At 45.2% G+C, this 20,712-nt stretch overlaps 1 protein-coding gene across 6 annotated transcripts in view; it reads right to left on the bottom strand.

Moving 5' to 3' along the window:
• RARB (retinoic acid receptor beta) overlaps positions 1-20,712 on the bottom strand; it is a 530,011-nt gene that overhangs the window by 136,165 nt on the left and 373,134 nt on the right. For all 6 annotated transcript variants that reach the window (XR_008422613.1, XM_053903863.1, XM_019422920.2 and 3 more), the window contains one exon: positions 6,005-6,153. Coding sequence is in view for 4 of the 6 variants with exons in the window: in XM_053903863.1 (XP_053759838.1) it covers positions 6,005-6,153 (149 nt within the window). In the remaining 2 variants the exon portion in view is untranslated. The remainder of the gene's footprint in view (positions 1-6,004; positions 6,154-20,712) is intronic.

Here is a 20,712-nt window from a genome sequence, read left to right as displayed (position 1 = left end):
AGGTGCCTGGGTGGCTCAATCGGTTGAGCATCCAACTCTTGATTTTGGCTCAGGTCACGATCTCAGGGTCGAGGGATTGAACTCTCCATGCTGAGCATGGAGCCTGCATAAGATTCTCTCCCTCTGTCTCTCTCTCTCTCTCTCTCTCTCTCTCTCTGGCACGCTCCCTTGCTCATGGTCGTGCTCTCTCAGGAAAAAAAAAAAAAGACCATATACAGTGAAATTCCAGCTCTAATATACTCCTCACTTTTGCAAGTGACTTGGCCACTTTTCCTCTTCAAAGGTGCAGTCTATTTCTCTATCCCTCAGGCTAAGGTTTGACCATGTAACTTGTTTGACCAATAGGACGTTAGCAAGTGTGATGCAACCAGAAGTTTGCTCACTGGTGCTTGTCCTCTCTTATGATGGGGAACCCATCCACCACCATGTGAACAAATCCAGGCTAGGCTAATGGATGAGGAGTGGTAACACAGGAAGAAGATCCAGTCGTTCTGCCAAGGACTCTGTCATGTGAGGCCACCTAGACCACCTGAACCAAGACAAGAAAACCTGCACAGAATTGTGACAAATAATACATGTCTACTGTTCAGCCAACAAGCACGTGGGTTATAAGCAAGAAAAGCTTACTAATATAGCAGCTCATAAAATACATCCCATAAACCTCTCCAAAGTAAGATGCTAGGTGTTTCTGGAAGCAGCTCACTTATAAGGAAACTGCTAAGAAGTGGGAGCTGAGTGGGAATGAGGGGTTAGAGTAAAAACAGAGAGAGAGAGAGAGAGAGAAAGGGAGAGAGAGAGAGAGAGAGGGAGGTCTTGAAGCTCCCATCATGGAGCCCTGGGCAATTGACATGAACTTCTGTTAAACAATATTCCTGAAGGAAGTGAGAAGGAAGCACCACATTCCCGGGCCTACAGTCCACCAGAAACAACTGGCCTGGCACCTCTGGCATGAGTCCTTTGGACCACCAGCCTTTGACTTTTACAAATTATAAGAAAGAACATATCACCACGTATTTAGCAAAGGTCCAGAAACTAGGTCCAAGGGCCAAATGTGGTCCATTGCTTATTTTTATAAATAAAGTTTGATTGAAACATATCGATGGCCATTCTCTGACGTATTGTCTATGGCTCCTTTCATACTACCGCGACAGAGCTGAGTGGCTGTGACAGAGACCAGATGGCCTTCAAAGCCTAAAATATTTACTATCTGACTCTTTACGGAAACGACTTGCCAACCCCTGTACTGGAATAATCAGGGTAGGTTCTAAGGAGTGGTGGGGTCTTAACCTGAGTCTTGAAAGAAAAAGGCGGTGTTTATTTTTGGTATAAAGAAATGGAGAAAGGCTGAAAGAACATTACAAGAAAGAATACTAAGAGTATAACTGATGTTACGTCACTGTGTGAAAGTTATTAAGTTAATGACAACACAAACCATAATTGAGTGTACCGGCCACTTCCCATGGGCCAGATACTGTTTGCTTTATGGTCACTCATTTTATACTCCCAACAATATCATGAACTAGACAGTATTATTATCTCCATTTTTCCACATGAGAAGAGAGAGACGCAGACAATTAAAGATGCTTGCCCAAGGTCACAAAGCTATCAAGTAGACTAACTAGGATTCAAATACCTAGTTAGTATTTACATTTATAGTATTTATATCAGCCTAACTAGTCTTCTCACTCTCAACTCCACAATCAATATAAAATCTGATGAAGGCCAAAATTATGCATAAATTCTAGCTATGAGCAATCAGACGGTTTCTTGAAGGCACATGAAAATCAACTTTATCACTTTACGTTGTTTAACCTTTTTGGCCACACCATATGTTCCCTTTATGTCCTCTTTGTCCCTTCCAAAAAACCTGTCATTGCTCAGCTGGAAATCCCCTAAACGGGACATCCCTATGGTGCATCTAGCGGTTATGTTGCCATAGTGAAGCTATGTCAACACAGTGGTCACTGGCCATTCCCAGAGGTCGACTGCAACCCATTCATTAAATTCTGAGTCTGAGACTGCCACCTATTCCCTAAGAAGAAAGAAGGTTCTCTTCCCCAAACAAGAGTCAATAAGGTCGTCCTGGTCATGACAGGCTGAAGCCACCGTGGGCATTACTTCTTACAGACATAAATTCGGTTCTGTTAGGGAGTCCTATTTTAGAGCAGAGGCTCCCAACCCGGAACAGTGATCTTTGATCTCTAGCCAAAAAATGGGCCAGCCCTTATCGGTCGATCAGGGACCCTGGTGTATCTGCTGCCAGCTCCAAATGATAACATGCAGGGGGCCCCTTATAAACAACCTAATTAAATATAGGCAGAATTCCAGGACAGAAGTTGTTTCTTGATTCATTACCTTATCATCACATGGGAGAGATTCCTAATAGATAGTCTCTAATACGATTAACTTTTAACAGACTCACAGATATTAAATTGATATGCCTCTTTCAGAGGGCATTTTGGCAATTTGTATCAAAAGCCTTAAAAATGTACAAAGCCAATGACCTAGAAATTCCAAGCCTACTAATTTATCCTAAAAAAAATGATCACAGATATACCTCAAGGCTATACGTTATTATTTATAATAGAGAGAAAACTGCAAACACCTTAATTGAACAACAGGGAATTTGTTAAAGACATTACGATATAGCCATAAATTACCACATTAATGTTATAACCGTAAACACTAGGCAGTTGTTTAAATTTTGGCCATGAAAGACTATTAAATTTAAAAAGCAGATTAAAGCCAGCATACAACATAAAATTCTATTTTTATAAAAAACAAAACAACACGCACGTACTCATAAAAAAATAGATTTAACACAGGTTTTCTCCCAGGGTAGAACTATGGTGGTTTGAATTTTCTATTTTTTGTATACAACGAGCTTTAGTTTAGTGGCTTTTAAAAATGATGACTGTTATCTTTAATTTTGTCTTAATCGTTATTTCTTCTCCTTTGGCTGTACACTATACTTTCGACTTACGCTTTTCAGTTCGGTGAATTTTAGCACGACATTGTCCCAGCCAGCCAAAACACAGTCTTTCTTTTTTTTTTTTTTTTTAAATTTTTTTTCACGTTTATTTACTTTTGAGACAGAGAGAGACAGAGCATGAACGGGGGAGGGGCAGAGAGAGGGAGACACAGAATCGGAAACAGGCTCCAGGCTCCAAGCTGTCAGCACAGAGCCCGACGCGGGGCTCGAACTCGCGGACCGCGAGATCATGACCTGAGCGAAGTCAGCCACTTAACCGACTGAGCCACCCAGGCGCCCCAAAACACAGTCTTTCTCGACCAACTAGGGGAAAGGCAGCCCACGTTTTCAGAGCTCGACAAAACCCACCAGGCAAATCCCCTCAAATTCAACGAGTGGCTGACCAGCCTTCTTGGGCTTTCACTCTGTGAAAAAACTGTGCCACAACAGCGCTCTGAACAGCGGAACCAAGTTTATCAAAGTTGCCTGCGCTGGTCTGGGTTTTGTTTTTGTTGGGGTTTTTCCTAAAAAGAGTCAGAATCCAAAATTACGACAAGAGGTTGGGGAATTAGCTGACTAAGAGCTGATGAAAACAGCTTGTACCGTGCGGATTGTGAAAGAGTTTAATGCATAGGGCCTGAAAGCTGCTGGGGAAGATAGACGTTGGGTCATTTCTTTTCCCAGGACATAATGGGAGCAGGTAAGCTGGGTTACAACATACCGCATTCAGATTTCTGGACAGGACATGACTTAACATTTTTTTTTTTTTAAATAAAGGAGTGCCTTCTAACTTTCAAATGGTCGTCAGGAAAGGGTTTATTTACGTATTGCCAAACCAGCGGACAGAGTGAACTGGTGTTCTGCCACAGATGTCCCAAATCTCAGGACAAGGCGAAGCGGGGTCAGCTAGCAACCAACATTAAAAGTGACCACTGGACGCCCAAATGTTTCACTTTTCACCCAGCTGCCAACTGGCTGCTGTGTGAACTTGCCTGATCACCTTATCCGAAGCTACTGGAGGAAAGGACACGCCTTTAAAGCAACCAACACAATGCCAGAGGTAGAGAGATGTTCCTAGGTCTTCCGTGGATTCCCCCCAACTGGCCTCACTCAGTAAAATGATACATGTTTTTCCAAAGGACTTGAAAAGAAGGGAAGCCTCACATAATTTCTTTCAGGGGCTGAGTGACATTTATGTGTTTGTTCAACCGAGATCTTTAAGCACCCACTATATGCCACACTGTGTGTGAGCTACTGTGCAGGCAAGCTAGGGCCCCTATCCACTCTGTGCCACAGACAATAAGGCATTCAGGGCGGTAGACTGCACGCAAACCTGACTCCATTTCTCCTTACCCTGTATTCCCGCCTCTAATAATGTGACTTTCCAGCTTCTTGCCTTAGAAAGTTGAGTTTACATTGGGCACCTGGGTGGCTCGGTCGGGTAAGCGTCTGACTTCAGCTCAGGTCATGATCTCCCGGTCCATGAGTTGGAGCCCCAAGTTGGGCTCTGTGCTGACGGCTCAGAGCCTGAAGCCTGCTTTGGATTCTGTCTCTGTCTCTCTCTCTCCCTCTCTCTCTCTCTCTCTCTCTCTCTCTCTCTCTGCCCCTCCCCCACTCATGCTCTCTGTCTCTCACATATGAGTAAATGCTAAAAAAGAAAGAAAGCTGAGTTTATGTTCCTACCAGCTGAGCATCGCTGGCCTTACGACTTACTTTGACCAGCAGAATGTGTCACAAGTGACAGCATGTCACATCTGAGCCGAGGCCTCTGGAGACCTTGAGTGTCCTTCCAGAATCCTGCCTGTGCAAATAAGCCAGTACTAGCCCTACAGGCACGAGAGACCACATGGGGGAAAGACCAAAGTTCCCAGCCAACAGGAGTCTTCGGCAACCCCCAGAAGAACAGCCAACCGGCGAACCTGCAGCTGACCAGGAACGCACAGTGGACCATAGCTGGGAGCAGATGAACCACCCAGAGGAACCTGGCCTGCAGGGCTGACCCACAGAACCATAAGCCAGATAAAAGCTTGTTGTTTTAAGCCATTCATTCAGCTATAGGACGGTTTGTTACACGGCAGTGCCTACCCAGTACAAACAGGAATAATAACTAACTCTGACAAGCCAAATACAAAATGCCACCGAGCACCCGATGGGAGCCCCTGTAATATTACCCCAACGTGTTTATAATTACAACGTATCATCCAATGTAGACATATAAAGAACGGATCTGACCAACCATCCTAGAGAACATAAAGAAGCTGTATATCGGGGGAAGGGCCAGCTCGAGACAGCCATAGTTCCTTTGAAAAATGGCCTGTGGATGAGTTGGATTTGCCTATGAAGTCATTCTTTGTTTCTTTTCTCTCTCTCTCTCTCTCAAAAAAAAAAAAAATAAGCTCTTTCATTCAATTAAGACTGTTGGACTCGATAGCGATCGTCTAACTTGATTCAAAGCAGCCATATCCTCTCTGACACATGTTCAGCCTCCCCTACTCGGTAGGCTGGAATTTTAAATCCAGCTCTCCTGAATTTATGACACACACACAGTAGCAAGTCCCTACAGGCTGAAAATCAAACTGTAATTCAAAGGCCACAGGGCTGAGGAAACAGCCAGAAGATAAATCCCAATTTCTAACCTTGGATTCTCAGCAAGTTGATTTAGTGGACTGTCAGTCACATTTAAAAATAAAATAAAACTACAAAGACAGCAGACGGCATGTTCTAAAGAGAAACGGGGTGATGCTTTTCTGGACTCCTTCAAAAAGCTCTTGTTACCTGAAAAGACCTGTTATGTTATTTTAAGGGCCCTAGAACATTTGGCCCCAGTCAGTCATTTGCAGGAGTTTCTGAATTTTCAACTCATGAGACAGAAGGAAGGAATGAAACCATCAAATAAACACAGCGCGCCACACTGGGGGTGACATTGCCCAGGGCAAAGCAGCCTGTTTCTGGAGCCGAGCAGGTCACGCCCCCACCCCCCAGAGCACGTGGAGAGTGAGCACACACTGGGCGCAGAGGCCTGTGGGTACTCACCTTGCAGCCCTCGCAGGCGCTGACCCCATAGTGGTACCCAGATGATTTGTCCTGGCAGACGAAGCAGGGTTTGTACACACGAGGGGGAGGAAGCGGAGACGGAGGGCTGGGGACCAGTTCCTCGGAGCTCGTGCTTTGCGTTTCAATCGCTGTGGTGGGGAGGGGGTGGGGGGTGGGGAGAAAAAAAGATAATCTGTCAGTTCACTTCTTTCTCACCAGTGAAATCCCCGGCCGCGGCCCCAAGTTCAGCAACAACCCGAGCAAGGATAGGCCCACAAGAACACCTGTCACCGTGGGCACAGCAGTGGGACAGGGACACGGAGCTGTGCGGTTCACAGGGAGAGCCCACAGGCCTCTCTCATTTGCAGCGCAGCACAGCACTGTGCGGGAGAGGATTTTATCACCAGGCCACCCTCCAGAGGACCAGGAACTCAGAGCCACGCAGTGACTTGTCCCGGATCAACGGCGCGGCGCGAGAGCCAAGACCCAAAGTCAGATTTTCACACTGCAGACCCGAAGCTCTTTCTTTCAGCTCTTCTGCTGCCCCTCGCTTCCGATCCACGGAGAGTCTCTGCAATGACTTGTTTGACCCTGTTGCTCACTTAATTAATCAAAAGTAAATTTCCTAAGACAAACGAAGAAAATGCCAGAAGCAGCTACTGGGCAAGCATATGGGGAGGGCCTGCAACGTGCAGCCTTAAGGGACCTTCATTAATCACAATATGGGTGGGGTGCCCCGGTGGCTTAGTTGGGTTGAGGGTCCCACTCGGGCTCGGGTCATGATCTCACCGTCCGTGAGTTCGGGCCCCACATGGGGCTCTGGGCTGACAGCTCAGAGTCTGGAGCCTGCTTCTGATTTTGTGTCTCCCTCTCTCTCTGCCCCTCCCCTGCCCACGCTCTGTCTCTTAAAAATAAATAAAGATTTAAAAAAAAACATTGGTAAGACCTTTGCTACTCCAAGACTAGTCCTTGGACCAGCAGCATCAGCATCACCTTCTAATCAGCATCACCATCTACTAAGATCATCAGCATCTTATTAGAAAACATACCATCAGGCCCCAGCTCAAGCCTAAGGAAGCAGAATCTGCATTTTAACAAAACCCTCAGATTGCCGAACATACAATTTATGTTTGAGAAGCAGTGGGTTATCCTAATGATAGGAGAGTCATACAGCTCTTTATTCTAGATTTAATCTAGATTCTTTATTCTAGATTCTAGATCCGTATTCAAGCAACATGGGGTGCTTGGCTGGCTCAGTCCTTAAGCATCTGACTTCAGCTCAGGCCATGATCTCACAGTCTGTGATTTCAAGCCCCGTATCGGGTGAGCGCGAGTCCCGCTTCAGGTGAGCGTGAGCCCTGCTTTGGGTAAGAACACAAGCCCCACTTTGGGTCAAACACGAGCCCCGGGTGAACCCCACTTCTCTCTCTCTCTTCCTCTCTCTGCCCCTCATTCACTTGTGCTCTCTCTCAAAAACAAAAACAAACATACAAAAAACCACAATTCCCCATCTCATTTTCTAACCACCCAAATTCCATGGTTAATAGGAATTCATAGAATTTAAGATCCGAGGGTTCTCCCATCCCTTGTCTCCAGATGCGTGTTCAAAGCCAAAGCAAGACCTGGCTCATTTCCTATCACAGGCAAAAGTGCTCATGAAGTATGGTGGGAATGAGGAAGGGAGTGACTCACCCAAAGTCATCGCATAATGTTCCAGAATCTTCCAATCTCCAAATTACTTGAGAATATACAGTATATTCCCCAGAGAGTAAGATTTCCAGTTGTTCCACTACTCACAATCTTCCAGACGAGATATCCTACCAACGTTATTGTCTTACAGCTAAGCCTTCAGGAAGTTGGGGCAACTCTACCCCTTCACACGCTGTGAATCCACCCTCATATCTTATAATCCTGCTACCACACCGCCATCATCTCTCACCTTAGCTACTCAAGGGTCTCGCTGTCCCTACGCTTCTACCCGAGAATCCCCTCCTCAAATGCGCAGTCGGATAACTGTTCAAAAAGTTAAAATCAACCCCTCTCCCTTACTTGTCGAAAACCCTCCAAGAGTCACCGGTTAGATCAAAGCCAATCTCATTACTGTGTTCCACAAGGCTCTTCATGATACAGCCCCTTAGCAACAACATCACTGAACTCAATCATTCTCATTTATCGACTTCTAAACACCTGCCTCCTATTCCATCTCTTGAAGAGGCCAAGCTCTCCGACCAACTTAAGGCTACTGCCCTTAAACCATTTCCCCTAATTGGAGAGCTCTTCGAGCAAATGTCACCTCCTCAGAGATGGCTTTTCTACAGAAAGCCCCTTCCCACTCCTGATCGCTACATCCCATTATTTTATTTTATTTTCTGTAAAACTCTAACTAGTATTCAAATTTAGAAAGTTTGTGTACAACTTTATATTCTATCTCTGCCACCTTCCAACTATGGGTTTCATGAGGCCAACCTACCTACGTGCAGCATTTACAGCTGTGTTCCAGGCCTAGCGGTCCTGGCACACAGTAGGTAGGCAATCGATAAATATTTGTTGAATTAATACATGAACTTGTCCCCGTTTCTTTTTTTCTTTATTCTAAGCACTAAGAGCCCCTCTAGGTTGTTAGGTAACCCGATTACAAATCAAATAACTTTTATATACTCATTTGCTTCCTCAAAAAAAATTAATTATCCTTTTGGAGTAGAATCAACTATAATTATAGTATTTTCATAATTCAGAAGTTTCTTGGAATGAATTCATTAGAGTAATGCAGGTCTAGTAGATAAATCTATATTACAGTCTCTACCGGTTAGAAGCAAGGTATCTGGGACAAAGACGGCTCTTACTCTGGGCAGCTTGGCATTATTGTGACAAGTGTTCTGCAGAAAGGCCGGCATCTGAGATGTCACTAAAGCTTATCAGATCAGCTCTCAAGCTGTAAATGCAAAAGCAGGCCTCACACTAAGCTAATCAGCTTCACTGAAAGCAAATGAGAAATAATGACATCAACAAGAAAACAGTACTTGTTCAGAGTACAGAATAATATACTGCTCTGTGTTAAAAATCTAAGAAAACAAACGTGCAGAGCATCTCCCCCAAACCATCTCCTTAGAGAAAGGTGCTGTCATCATCTTAGCATATATCCTTCCAGACCACTTTTCTATGCATATAAATGATTTTGGTTCGTTTGCTTGTTTACTAAAGTGGACTTCTACTGTAGATTCTGTTTGGGACTCTAAGTTACTGTGTCATGAGTTTTATTTCCTCGTCCATAAATATTTTTCCTGCAAAACATTCCATTATGATGAACCTCTTTGTAGCTAATCTCAGCACATGCCTGTGGCAGATCAATTCTCAGAAGTGGAATTACCAGCTCAAAAGGTATGGTTGTTTCAAAATATTTTGTTAGTTTTTAATTCATGTTGACAAACTGACTTCAAGAAAGGCTGTGTCACTCCTAATACATCAACGTGAGTGAGTCCTTCCCTAAATGCCTCCCCAAACTCCCAGATTTTATTTGTATGGCTTCACCTCCACCCGACTGTTTCAACAACGCTGACGGAGCTGTGTCGTCACCACCGTGATCAAGCCTGCACTGTGCTCTCCCCAGAAGCAATGTGTGGTGTGTGTATTTGTGTGTTTCCACGTTCTACTCGCTCGTGTAGAACAGCTAATCTGGCTTGTCTAGGAAAGTTGTAAACAGAATTCTGTTAGGGCTGGATTCAGCTGTCAGAGTTATGCCCTGAATTTCAAAAGTGGGTGGTAATTTCCATAAATATGTCACTTTAAATACATGTCCTAAAGGGAATCCAGCATTTCACCCTCCCAAAGAGAGGAAAGAGAAGTTGGGCAATTTAATACCCAAAAAACTCAGGGCGAAGCACACTTTTGAAAAGGGGAGAGACCTCACAAACCCCAAAACATTTCACAAAGTTTGGTAAAAGTCGTCTTCTACAGATCAGAATCACTTATAATAAATGAATGAATTCAGCACGTTTTTCCTGAACAGTTGCCGTGAAAGGAAATGTTCCATTGTAAGCAATCAATCATGATGGCTCTACACTTATTAAGGCTATGGTGATTTCACCAGTAATGTCCCTGAGCCTTGATGGTTCGGCCTAATGGAAAGTAAACCAACAATGAGAATACAATACAGCGGTTCTCAAAGCTAGCTGTACATCAGAACTACCTAGGGTGCTTTTAAACATTCTAATGTCCAGACTGCATCCCAAAACTAATATGCCAGAACGTCTGGGAACGGGAGCTAGGTATCAGTGTTTAACAAAGAAATCCTGGGGCACAGGGATAGCTCAGTTAAGCTTCTGACCGTGGCTCAGGTCATGATCTGACCAGGTTTGCGAGTTCAAGTCTCCCATTGGGCTATTTTAAGCAGAACCCACTTGGGATCTTCTGTTCCCCCCCCCCCCCCGCCCCTCCTCCACTCGTTTTCTCTTTCTCTCTCTCACAAAATAAACTTTAAAAAAAATCCCAGGTGAGTCCAAATTGTGGCGGTTCTAGTACAATGACAAAGAGAGCTAACAGCCCTACTGAGCCCAGTGAAATCAAAGAAGACTTCCCAGAGGAGGTGACCAGGCTGTGTTTTGAAGCACGAATTAATTCTTTCTGTTGTGGTTTGTAATTTGTAATTTAAAAATGCCGAAAATGAATCCCACACAAACATAAATAGGAAAGACTCATACATGCCTAGAAATAATCATCTTCAGAAAAAAGACGGTCCCACCGGTGGTGGCAAAGAATTCAATGTCAGTGCTGCTATAGATATTCAAATATCCCCTCCAAGTTGATAATCTATGGTCCTGTATTTCCTTTGTGTGGCCTATACCACAGAGAACAATGCAAAGCAAAACAGAAAAGCAAATCTCGGTGGTATGGTTGAATGCCAAAGCTAGCCTTAAGCAAACACGTCAAGACAAGTTCTAGAATTACAACCAGGATATGGCATCAATATAAAAGCAGATTTGTGCTTCAATGCAACCTCTAGACTTTTCAGTAAAAATATACTTTGGCAAAGTTTACTAGTGCTCCTCCTCCCCTCTTGTCCTCCCCTCCGACCACCACCAGTAAAGACAGTGGGAGACAAGGGAGGGGGACAGCCCAGGGCTCCCCTCTCGCTAGCCATTGTTGGTATTTAAGAGAGCTACACAGTGCTTGGCCATTGATCTGTTCACTGTCATCCTGCTTAAATCAATAATCTATTAGTCCCTTTAAATTAGAGTTAGATTCATCAAATGCCCTTGAGAGGTCTCAAACATTTTGTTCCTTATTCCAGGCAAGCACAATCAGTCTATGGAATGATAAAATTTTTGCTCGAAAACTCTGCAGGCTCAGCAGACAATGTGTCCTGTATTAGCTCATTCAGCGATCTCGGGCAGGCCAAAAAAGCAGTTTTTAGACTTCCCAGGGGGACAAGAGGCTTGTGTCATTCAATAAAACAACTGCACTCCAGCCATCCTGATGTGATTTCAGTTTGGGGAAGCAGTCTTTGAGGAATAATTTGGATCTGCTTTTTGCCTCCTGCTTTTATTTATTTCCTTGCTTACTTATTGACTTATTCAGTTCTGTCTGGTGACTGCATCCCCAGTAAGCAGCAGCCTCCAACGTGGCATCCGAACCGCTGACCAGATGGGCTGCCTTGCTTCGTCAGGGAATGGCCAGGACGGAAGAACTTCTGCCGCTCGGGCGAGATGGATGCTTGGTTCCGTGGGCCCCTGCCCAGAGCAGAGTCAGCACCAGGGGTGCCCTGGGCTGCACACGTGCCAAAGGAGACAGTGAGGCCAACCAAACCTGCACCAGCAGAAGCTTCTAGCCCGCGTTTGAAACCTTTCCATCCCTGCAACACAGAGATGGCTGTCACTAGGGAAACGAAGCTAGAATCGCCTTTCTTTCTAGAAAAATTCATTACAGGTCTTGTTTGCCTTTAAATTAATGCTCCTCAAAGGGTGGTCCAGATCAGCAACCAGCCACAGAATTCCTGAGGGTAAGAGGGAGGGTGGGGAAGAAGGCACTGGCTTGAAATCAGTGACTTTCTTGAAATCAGTGACTTTTCCGACTATCTGAGGTTAAGGAGGACCCATTCTAACTCCCCACCCCAGTCCCTCACAGCGTGATAAACTTCACTGAAAACAAATCCCTAGGAAAAGAACGTACAAACAAAACATTAATTTTCAGGAAAAAAAAAAAGGCATCGGAAAGGAGATGCCTAAAACACAAGCTACGACTCAAGGGAAAAAGAAAGATGTACTAGACATAAAATTAACTCTGTCAAATTGCCGTGAGAGTTTCTAAGCACTTGCTCTCAGTTCCTGCCCTTGTCTCACCACGGACTGGCAGCGGGCAGTTTAGGAACTGGCACCGGTCCGCAGACGGCACTTCGAGAAGCCCTACTCTGAGAAGGGCTTCAAATTCAGAGGTCTGCAGACAAAACAAAAACAAACTAGAGGGAATCTCCACAGACTGAGATGGTGTGAAAGCACAACGCCAGTGCTCCCAAGCGACGCAGCTTTTTCAAACGCCGCACAACTCCGGGGGGTTTAAGTCGTTCCCCAAATAAAAGAACACCGAAGAAAGAATTAATGCTGTTGCCTGTTTAAGAGGCCTTGGCACTTGCGAACTTGACTCACCTGAGAAAACACAGTATAAATGCCCTTGTTGTTACAACACACCTGAGTGTCATTTAAACACACAGAAAGTCTCCAACAATAGCTCCCTTCACGATTCCTAACATGCTTGGCATTTTTCTAAAGGTTAGATTAAGTAGCAGATAACATTTTTAAGAGAGAGCACTGTATACTATTTTTTTTTTCTTTGTAAGAACTAATTTAGTGCTGCCTAAACCATGTTGACAGATTTCAGGATTTTATGTTGGGCCTGATTAGCGGCAGGCAGGCATCAAACATTATGAAAGCCCTGCCTTTTTACTAGAACCTTCGGTGATTAAGACAGTATTTTAATGCACTCTCTGGGCAGCTGAGCCTTAAAAGAAAAAGGAGTTGTAAAGTAAAAGGCATTTCCTGCATGGCCCCAGGGGAATTTTGAGCCCAGCGCTCCGGGACCCGGTGGGAGGGAATAATTTCAGCTAATTAAGGGAGAATAGCAAAGTGTTGCATTTGGTCAAAACATTCAGTGGGGCTTCATTTTTGTTGGCACCAAAGAGAGCCGGTCTGGATTTTTTCCCCCTTTTTCTGTGGACACACTGCAGGACTGCAAGGCCCACAGCTCACATACATTAGGGAGAAAGTCAAAGGAAACGCCAAAGTTCAACTAAAGTACAAGTAATTAGAACCAGATTCTCCTTTTGCCTGTGTGTGCGCATGCGCGTGCGAGTGCGGGTGTAGACGTTTTCTTAAAATGTAATTTACATGGCTCGAAACGTTAGCGTGCGAGAGGAAAAAAAAAAAAAAACCCGTACAAACTGTCGCTCGTTTAGTTTTTCTGTCGCCTCTTCGTTGGGGCGGGAGGTGGGGGAGGAACTGGGAGGATCAGCTCTTTTAATCACCTTTCAGGAGAAGCGGTTTGTTTCCACACGCACGGGATTTGCAAATCTGTGAATCACATTGTGAAATTAGGTAATTGCCAAACAAGAAAAACTTTGCTTTGAAATGGTCTCTCCTCACTCGGCTGCTGGCTTTGTTGTTATTAAGCAGCTCCAAGATTAGTCCAGGGTTTGGGGCAGGCAAAGGAGGGAGGGGGTGGGGAGAGAAGGAAAACATCAACGCGGGGCTTTGGCAGTCTTGACTCAGTAACCTGCCCGTGACCCTGAAGGAGTGTGTGTTTGCCCGGGTCACCCGGGATCCTGGCCGAGGGCTGGAGCTGGGTTATGAGAATCCCTGCTATTCTGACCACACATGCAACAGGTGCCGAACACAAGCAGGGGACAACAACAGGGGCTGGGGCCTGGGAGGAAGACTTTGATTTCGGAGTCCTGAAAGAAAGCCATGCTTTTCAAAGTTTGATCCCCGGACCAGCAGTATCACCATCACCTGGGAATTCGTTAAAATGTAGACTCTCAGCGCCACCCCAGATACGCCTGCTGCATGGAAACAGGCATCGTAACCACCCCCGTCCCACTCCAGATAATTCCTAACCTAAGCACGTTAGTAACATTCGAGACACCACGGCATAAAAATGTCTTGTTACCGCCCTAACCTCACGAGAATCCCAAACATTTTGCTGAGTCCATTTGGCATGGGAACTCTGTCAGCTTCCCCTTTGCCCAGGTCCTTACTAAATACTCCACCTTGTGAAGTACTTCAATACACTGAGAACTTCAGGCTGCGTGTGTGTTTATGCTCACCAGAAGCCAGAAGCCTTCGTTCTCTCCCACGGAATTCTGGCAGTGGCTTTTAGTTGGCAGCGGGTTCAAAGTTGCACAGGAAGAGCCTGAACTAATAGTATCTGCTATTTACTGAGCACTTACTAGGTGCCAGGGGCTGTGCTAGTTGCTTAAGGTGTCTTAACTCGTCTAACTCCTCCCCAAAACCACGGGGAGGGGAGGGACCAGGAACTCCGCACTTTAGAATTAGGAATTTAAAAGCACAACACCGCTCTCAGCCTTTGCGAAAGAGACTGAAATGGCTTAATACACATCACTATTATTTCACTAAAACCCACAGCCTTTCTACCCTCTCATTTTCCATCTCCCTCATTTATTTTCTTTGCTAGAAACATCACTGGGTATGGTCTGCTCAGGGCTATTTACTCAAATTTGAGAACTGCAGGATTATGTACCTCCCTTTCTTTTAATTCATGGTTATAATTTTCCAAACACTGACTTGATTCCAGACATGGTTAAATGTGACGAGATAGTTTGGGCTTTAAAAAGAGAGAGAGAGAGGCTCAGGATCCACTAATCACTCTGCATTACAGCTACACCTGCCTGGGCTCACGGCCAGCAGAAATTATTCCTGGGACTGACTTTTACCATGGGAAGTGCTGTCATATTTTCATAAGGGACCATGACACGTTCAACACCTACATTTCATTTTTATAATACGCTTTCTTGCTTCAAAGAACATAGCCGAAAATTATCTCATAGGTTGTTTTGGGTGACGTTTTTAACAGACGATGCTTTCTATCACTATTTTCTAGGACACACTAAGATAGCTTATGACAGGGTTCAAATAAATTCTCCCTTAAAACCACTTAACAGGCCGACACATCTAACTACTTATTAATGATCTGAACTGAGAGGCATCAGAAATGGATCTGCATTAACTGAACAAATGCGGGAACCGGTCTCGGGAGTCATGTATAGATGAAGCTAATTGCATCGCAATATTAAGGTCCCCCTGAAGAGTTTATCTCAACACCAAATGATTCAGTTCAATATTCCACTTCTAATCAGGATCCCCATAACTTCTAAAAAAGCAATTATTGCACTAATAAATGACATCCTATTATCTGTTCAAATTTCCTGCACATAAAGTTGATTAAAACTGGGGCATTAAAATACATATCATCTCAGATACAAAATTCTTTGCTTATGTGCTGTTAATATATGCTAAAAACCACGTCGATACCAGCCTAACAGAAAAGTTACGAGGGGATACTTTTTGGAATACTGTGTTCAAGGAAGAGGGAGAGGAAATTATGCTTTGTCACCTGGGGATCCTTGCTATCTTCTCAGGTCTGAGAACGCTAGGCGCGATTACGCCAACGTTTAGCCAAAGCCACCGTTCTCAACAAAATGATGCCCCACTTAGGCTGCAAAGAAGTTTTTTGGTTTGGTTTTGTTTTTCCAGGTGTGCGCTCATTTGAGTGGCCTGAAAATAACTTTGAAACCAATTTAATCCTCACTGTGTGGGTTTTCTTGATTCCTAAAAAGAACTAAAACACCAGAAGCCCGCAGAAAACCGTATGTAGGAAGTGTTGGGAAGCGTGTGGGCTTTGCTGCCAGATGACCCTGGATTTGGATCCCTCTTCTGCCAGTAATTTAACGGCCATGCAGTTTTCCTTCCTTCTCTGAGCCCTCGTATCTCTTTCATGAAAACGCAGACCATCCTCAAATTCCTGTGGGCGAAAGGGAGGTAATGTTTGCAACTTGCCTGGCACCCGGTAAGCGCTCAGCAAGTAAGAGCCAACCCCTACATCTCCACCACCCTCCCCCCGACACAACATTTCTTTCCATCTTCCTTAATCGAGGGCAGCCGTTCTTAACCAGCATCGGTTTCGCCCCACAAGAGACATTTTGTCTCCAGACAGTGTGGCTGTCATAACTGGGGGCTGCGACTGGCATTTAGTGGGTAGAGGCCAGGGATGCTTCTAACCATGCGACAATGCACCAGCCTGCCCTGCTCCGCTCCCCTACCCCCAGTGAATTCTCTGGCCCAATTTATAAATAGTGCTGAGTCTGAAGAGCCCTGATCTAGGGTAAGGATGCTCCCTGTGTGGAGGCTTTAGGACGAAGCAGTGGGGCAGCAGATAAGATGATCTCCCACAGCGCCGGAGAATCGGGCCTGGCATCCCAGCTGACAGAAGGCATAACCCAAGAGCCTAACTCTGCCACATACTAGCAGTCCCTTTAGCTTCCGGAACCTCAGCTTCCCTGATCTGGAAAGTGGACACAGCAAGCATACTTACTACCCAGCAGGGTTTCCAATTTGTGAACTCTACACAAAATACAAACACAAAAATAATAGCTAACACTTATCAGAGTATTTGGGAAAAGATGGGTTAAGGCTGATCTTAAGAATGCGACTAACAGAGCCCCTGGGTGGCTCGGCTGGTTGAGTGTCTGACTCTTGATTTAGGCTCAAGTCACGATCTCATGGTTTGTGAGTTCGAGGCCCCCGTTGGGCTCTGCACTGACAGCATGGAGCTGCTTGGGATTCTCTCTCTTCCTCTCTCTCTCGGCCCCTCACCCACTCACACCCACTCACTCACGCTCTCAAAATAAATACTTAAAAAAAAAAAAAGAATGTGACTCATATTGTTACCTGAGAAAATGACAGAAACGTCTCTAGAGTCTAGTCAAATATTAACATTGCGACAATATTAATAGCTAACCTTTGTGCAGCATGTACTATGAGCCAACCACTGCCCCCATTAGATTCTAGGCATATTCCATATATTAACTCATTTGACCCTAGGAGATAGGCAGACTGGGTATTTCATCTTTACAGGCAGGAAACCGGGGGCACTGTGGTTATGTAACTGTTCAAGACCACACAGATGAGAACCCAGGAGCAGGGATTAGAAGGCAAATGGTCTGGGGTTCAGGAGGAGTGTTCAACCCCGGTGTTGGCGGAAGACAGGGACATCCTTATGACCACACAGAACTCCTTCGGCAAGAGGCTGGCACATCCCTGTCAGCGAGTTTCAGAATATATAGACTACGTCTAAGACGGACACACAGTTGTCCCAGCATAAGGACCCAAAGTAAAACTGGAAATCTAAAAGAGAAAGCAGCTAAGGGTACAGAAATAATGCCCTCCTTTCTTTCCAGTCAGAGCAATAAAGTAGGAAAGTCCCCCAGAAGCAAACACAGGAATTAGAAGGTACACACACACACACACACACACACACACACACACACACACACACCCCTCCCACATCTTCCCTGCTGAGAAACCAACCCCCAGCAGGCAGATTGGCAGCAGCTAAAACCGAGGTTCCAGAGGCCTTTGGCAGTGCTCCAAGGGCGTGTTTCTACACACTGTCAGGAGCAGTAACTCAGGCCAAATGTGGCTTGCTCAACTGCCAGATTTGGGGGCTGGCGGTGGGGGATGGAGGGGACAGCTCTGGACGCCCCACCCCTAAGTTGGTTTTCTCTCTTGCCAGCGGGCCATATATACTCCTTTAGCCAAAGCTTAACTGGCACAAGAATGAAACCAACATCCAAAATTCTAAAGCTATGCCACAGCCCCCTCAGTCATTGTCTACTGACTTCTAGAAGCAGAAAGACAGTGAACTCCTTCCCCGCACCTCCTAGTTCACTAACAGGAAGATATTGTTAGTGCCGGGGATAAGCATAGCACATCATCAGGTCAAAAGGGTGCACTTGGGTCGCATTTTAAAAGATTCTGGAGTTTCCACATGGAATTAAGCTTATGGAGATGCTGTAACTGTTGTGTTTTTTCTTTTGTAAGTGATTTTTCAAAATTTCTTGAGAAGAATGAGAGGTGCAGAGTGTTTGAATTGTGGTTCCTAAAAAAGAAATTGCTAAAGAAAACTTGAAAGAACAATGAAATTTTCCCCAATCTTCCAACTCTGAGCGGTCCCCAAGCTCAGGTCTTTTTTGGATATTCCTTCCTTCAAGGGAACTTTCCATCTTTACAGGTAAGTCAAGGCATGTGACTGGAAGTGTGAATTCTGAAGCCACCCGGCCTGGGTTCAAATCCTAATTCTGCTACTTACTATGTGACTGTGAGTGAGCAGCTTGACCTCTCTGAGCTTCCATTTCTCCTTGTAGAAAATGCGAGTGTGCCCCTCATCGGATCACTGTGGGCGTCAGAAGATAAACCATTGTGAAGGGACGCAATGGCACGCACAAGCACCAGGTCGGTCACACGTCAGTGTTACACAAGCAGAAGTACCACCATCAAGGATCACACTTGGGCTGGCGAATCTCAGCGTTGTTCACCTTCTCATCGTTCTTGCACACGGTGGACTCACGTCTTGATTCGCTGACCCTCACTTCCACTTTCCTTTCCCAAATGGCCATGCCTCCTTCCAAAAGAGATTCTTGAAAGCCAGTACAAGTGAAGCAGTATGTGTCAGCGTTGCTGCCTTATGCTCTCTCTGAACAGTCCCTTCCTTCCCAGCCTCTCGGGCATTAAGCCAAAGTGCCACTACAGTCCTCTCTTCATGGGTTTCCCGGCCCACCCGCAGTCCCCGCGCAGAGGACCCCCGGAAACTGCTTCTTCACACCCCGCTCAGGGCTCCTCAGTGCCTGAAAGAGCGCCCAGTACACAGGAGGGACTCAATGAACGTCAGATGAAAAAAAAAACGAGTGAAAGAATGAACTCTGCACAGAAATTCTTCCACGCGGCACCAAGATAACAAATGATGATTGTTGTGGCTGGTTCCACGGTTATCTGCCAACAAGCGCGTATTACCTGGCGGTGGGACTGGAGGTGTGTTTGCGCCCCCGCCACCCCGTGTGCTTCCTTGTGACAAGAGTGTGAAGGAGAGCAGGGATTATCCTCATTATCCGTTTTTTCCCCTCCATTATTCACAGGAGGAAACTGAAGCACAGAGAAGTTAAGTGACTTAGCCAAGGTCACGCGGCTGGGCCATGGCTTGATCTAGAATGGGCCTCCTGAATCCACATACAGCCTTACTCTAAACGAGACACAAAGCTACTTGTTTCTATTCTAAGCCGTTTTATTAATGTGTTGATGTTTTAGGACAAGGTCAGCAAGCTTTTTCTGTAAAGGGCCAGGTAGTAAATATTTTCGGTCTTGTGGACCATATGGTCTCCGTCACAGCGATTCAACTCTCTGCCACTGTAGGGAGAAGGGAGCACTAGACAAGATGTAAATGAACAGGCGTGGCATGTACCAATAAAACATTATTTAGAAAAGCATATTCTGAGCCAGATTTGGCTTAGTTTCCTGACCCCTGCTTTAAGATAAAGGAAATTAAAACTATCCCTTCTTATGGTAACTGTACATGTTACTATAAAATCCATGCTTTCCTTTGCTTCCAGGGTAAAGATAGAGTATGACAGCCATATGTCACAGAGATGTGGGAAATATTTTAAGGATGCTAACGCTATAGAGCATACAGTATTTATATGCACTATAAATGTGTAAGGTCCGCACATTTCCTTCAAAACTAACCTCATGTACACATTTTTATTAGTTAGGGAGGTCAATATGTCTATCATAAATACATTTTAAAATTCCTTCCTACATATTCTCTCTACTGGGATTATTTATCGTGGCTTGTTCCCTGGCCCCGAGCCAGGCAGAATATGGGAGTTTTAATACCTTTAATCCATTACATGGATTTTTTTTTTTTTTAGAGCTCCATAAGACAAAATAAAATGCACTCTCATGGTCATATATGCAATAAACCCGATATGCCACTTAATATTTCATGCCCCATTTTATATTTCAGTTGTGACGGTCCCCAGCTTTCAACATGCACCATGACATATTTTCAGCCATCTTTTTGCTCTGATTTTGTGTGTTTGTTTAGAAAATGAACAGATCACAAACAACAAATCTTCATGGACTCTGAGGGGGGACTACTACTGCTCCCTAATATTCTGAAGGGGCACTGAAATGACTGTTCGCTGACGTAGGCCACCCAGTTCCTTGCAATGTGAACTGGTCACGTTTATTTTTATTAGGCCATGCTACACTGCATTGACAAGGAGGTGTACATTTATTTTTATGGCTCGTCGTATGGTAAGTGGTCTCCAAAGATGGCCTGGTCAATGAGCCACACCTCCAGGAATCCACACCAACGCGTAAGGCCCTTCCTCTTGAATCTGAGCTGTTACTCTGATTTCATTCTGATCAACAGAAAGTGGCAAGAGTGATGCTGTGTTGCACGTAAGGCCGGACCCTAAGAAGCCTGGCAGCTTCCATATGGGTTTCCTGGAATGTTTATTCTAGAGGAAGCCAGGTACGGAGCCCCGTGACCACCGTGCTGTAAGGAAGCCCATGTCATAAGCGGAGGCCACGTGGAGAGAGAGATGCCATGGCAGCCTCCAGCTGTTGCTGCGATGTCAGCTGCGGAAG

This window comes from Panthera pardus, unplaced genomic scaffold, assembly GCF_024362965.1.
Source record: "Panthera pardus isolate Hobbes unplaced genomic scaffold, ASM2436296v1 HiC_scaffold_16, whole genome shotgun sequence".
Taxonomy (NCBI): Eukaryota; Metazoa; Chordata; class Mammalia; order Carnivora; family Felidae; genus Panthera; species Panthera pardus.
Note: the sequence above shows the minus strand (reverse complement) of the source record. Positions and strands in the feature narration are given on the sequence as shown.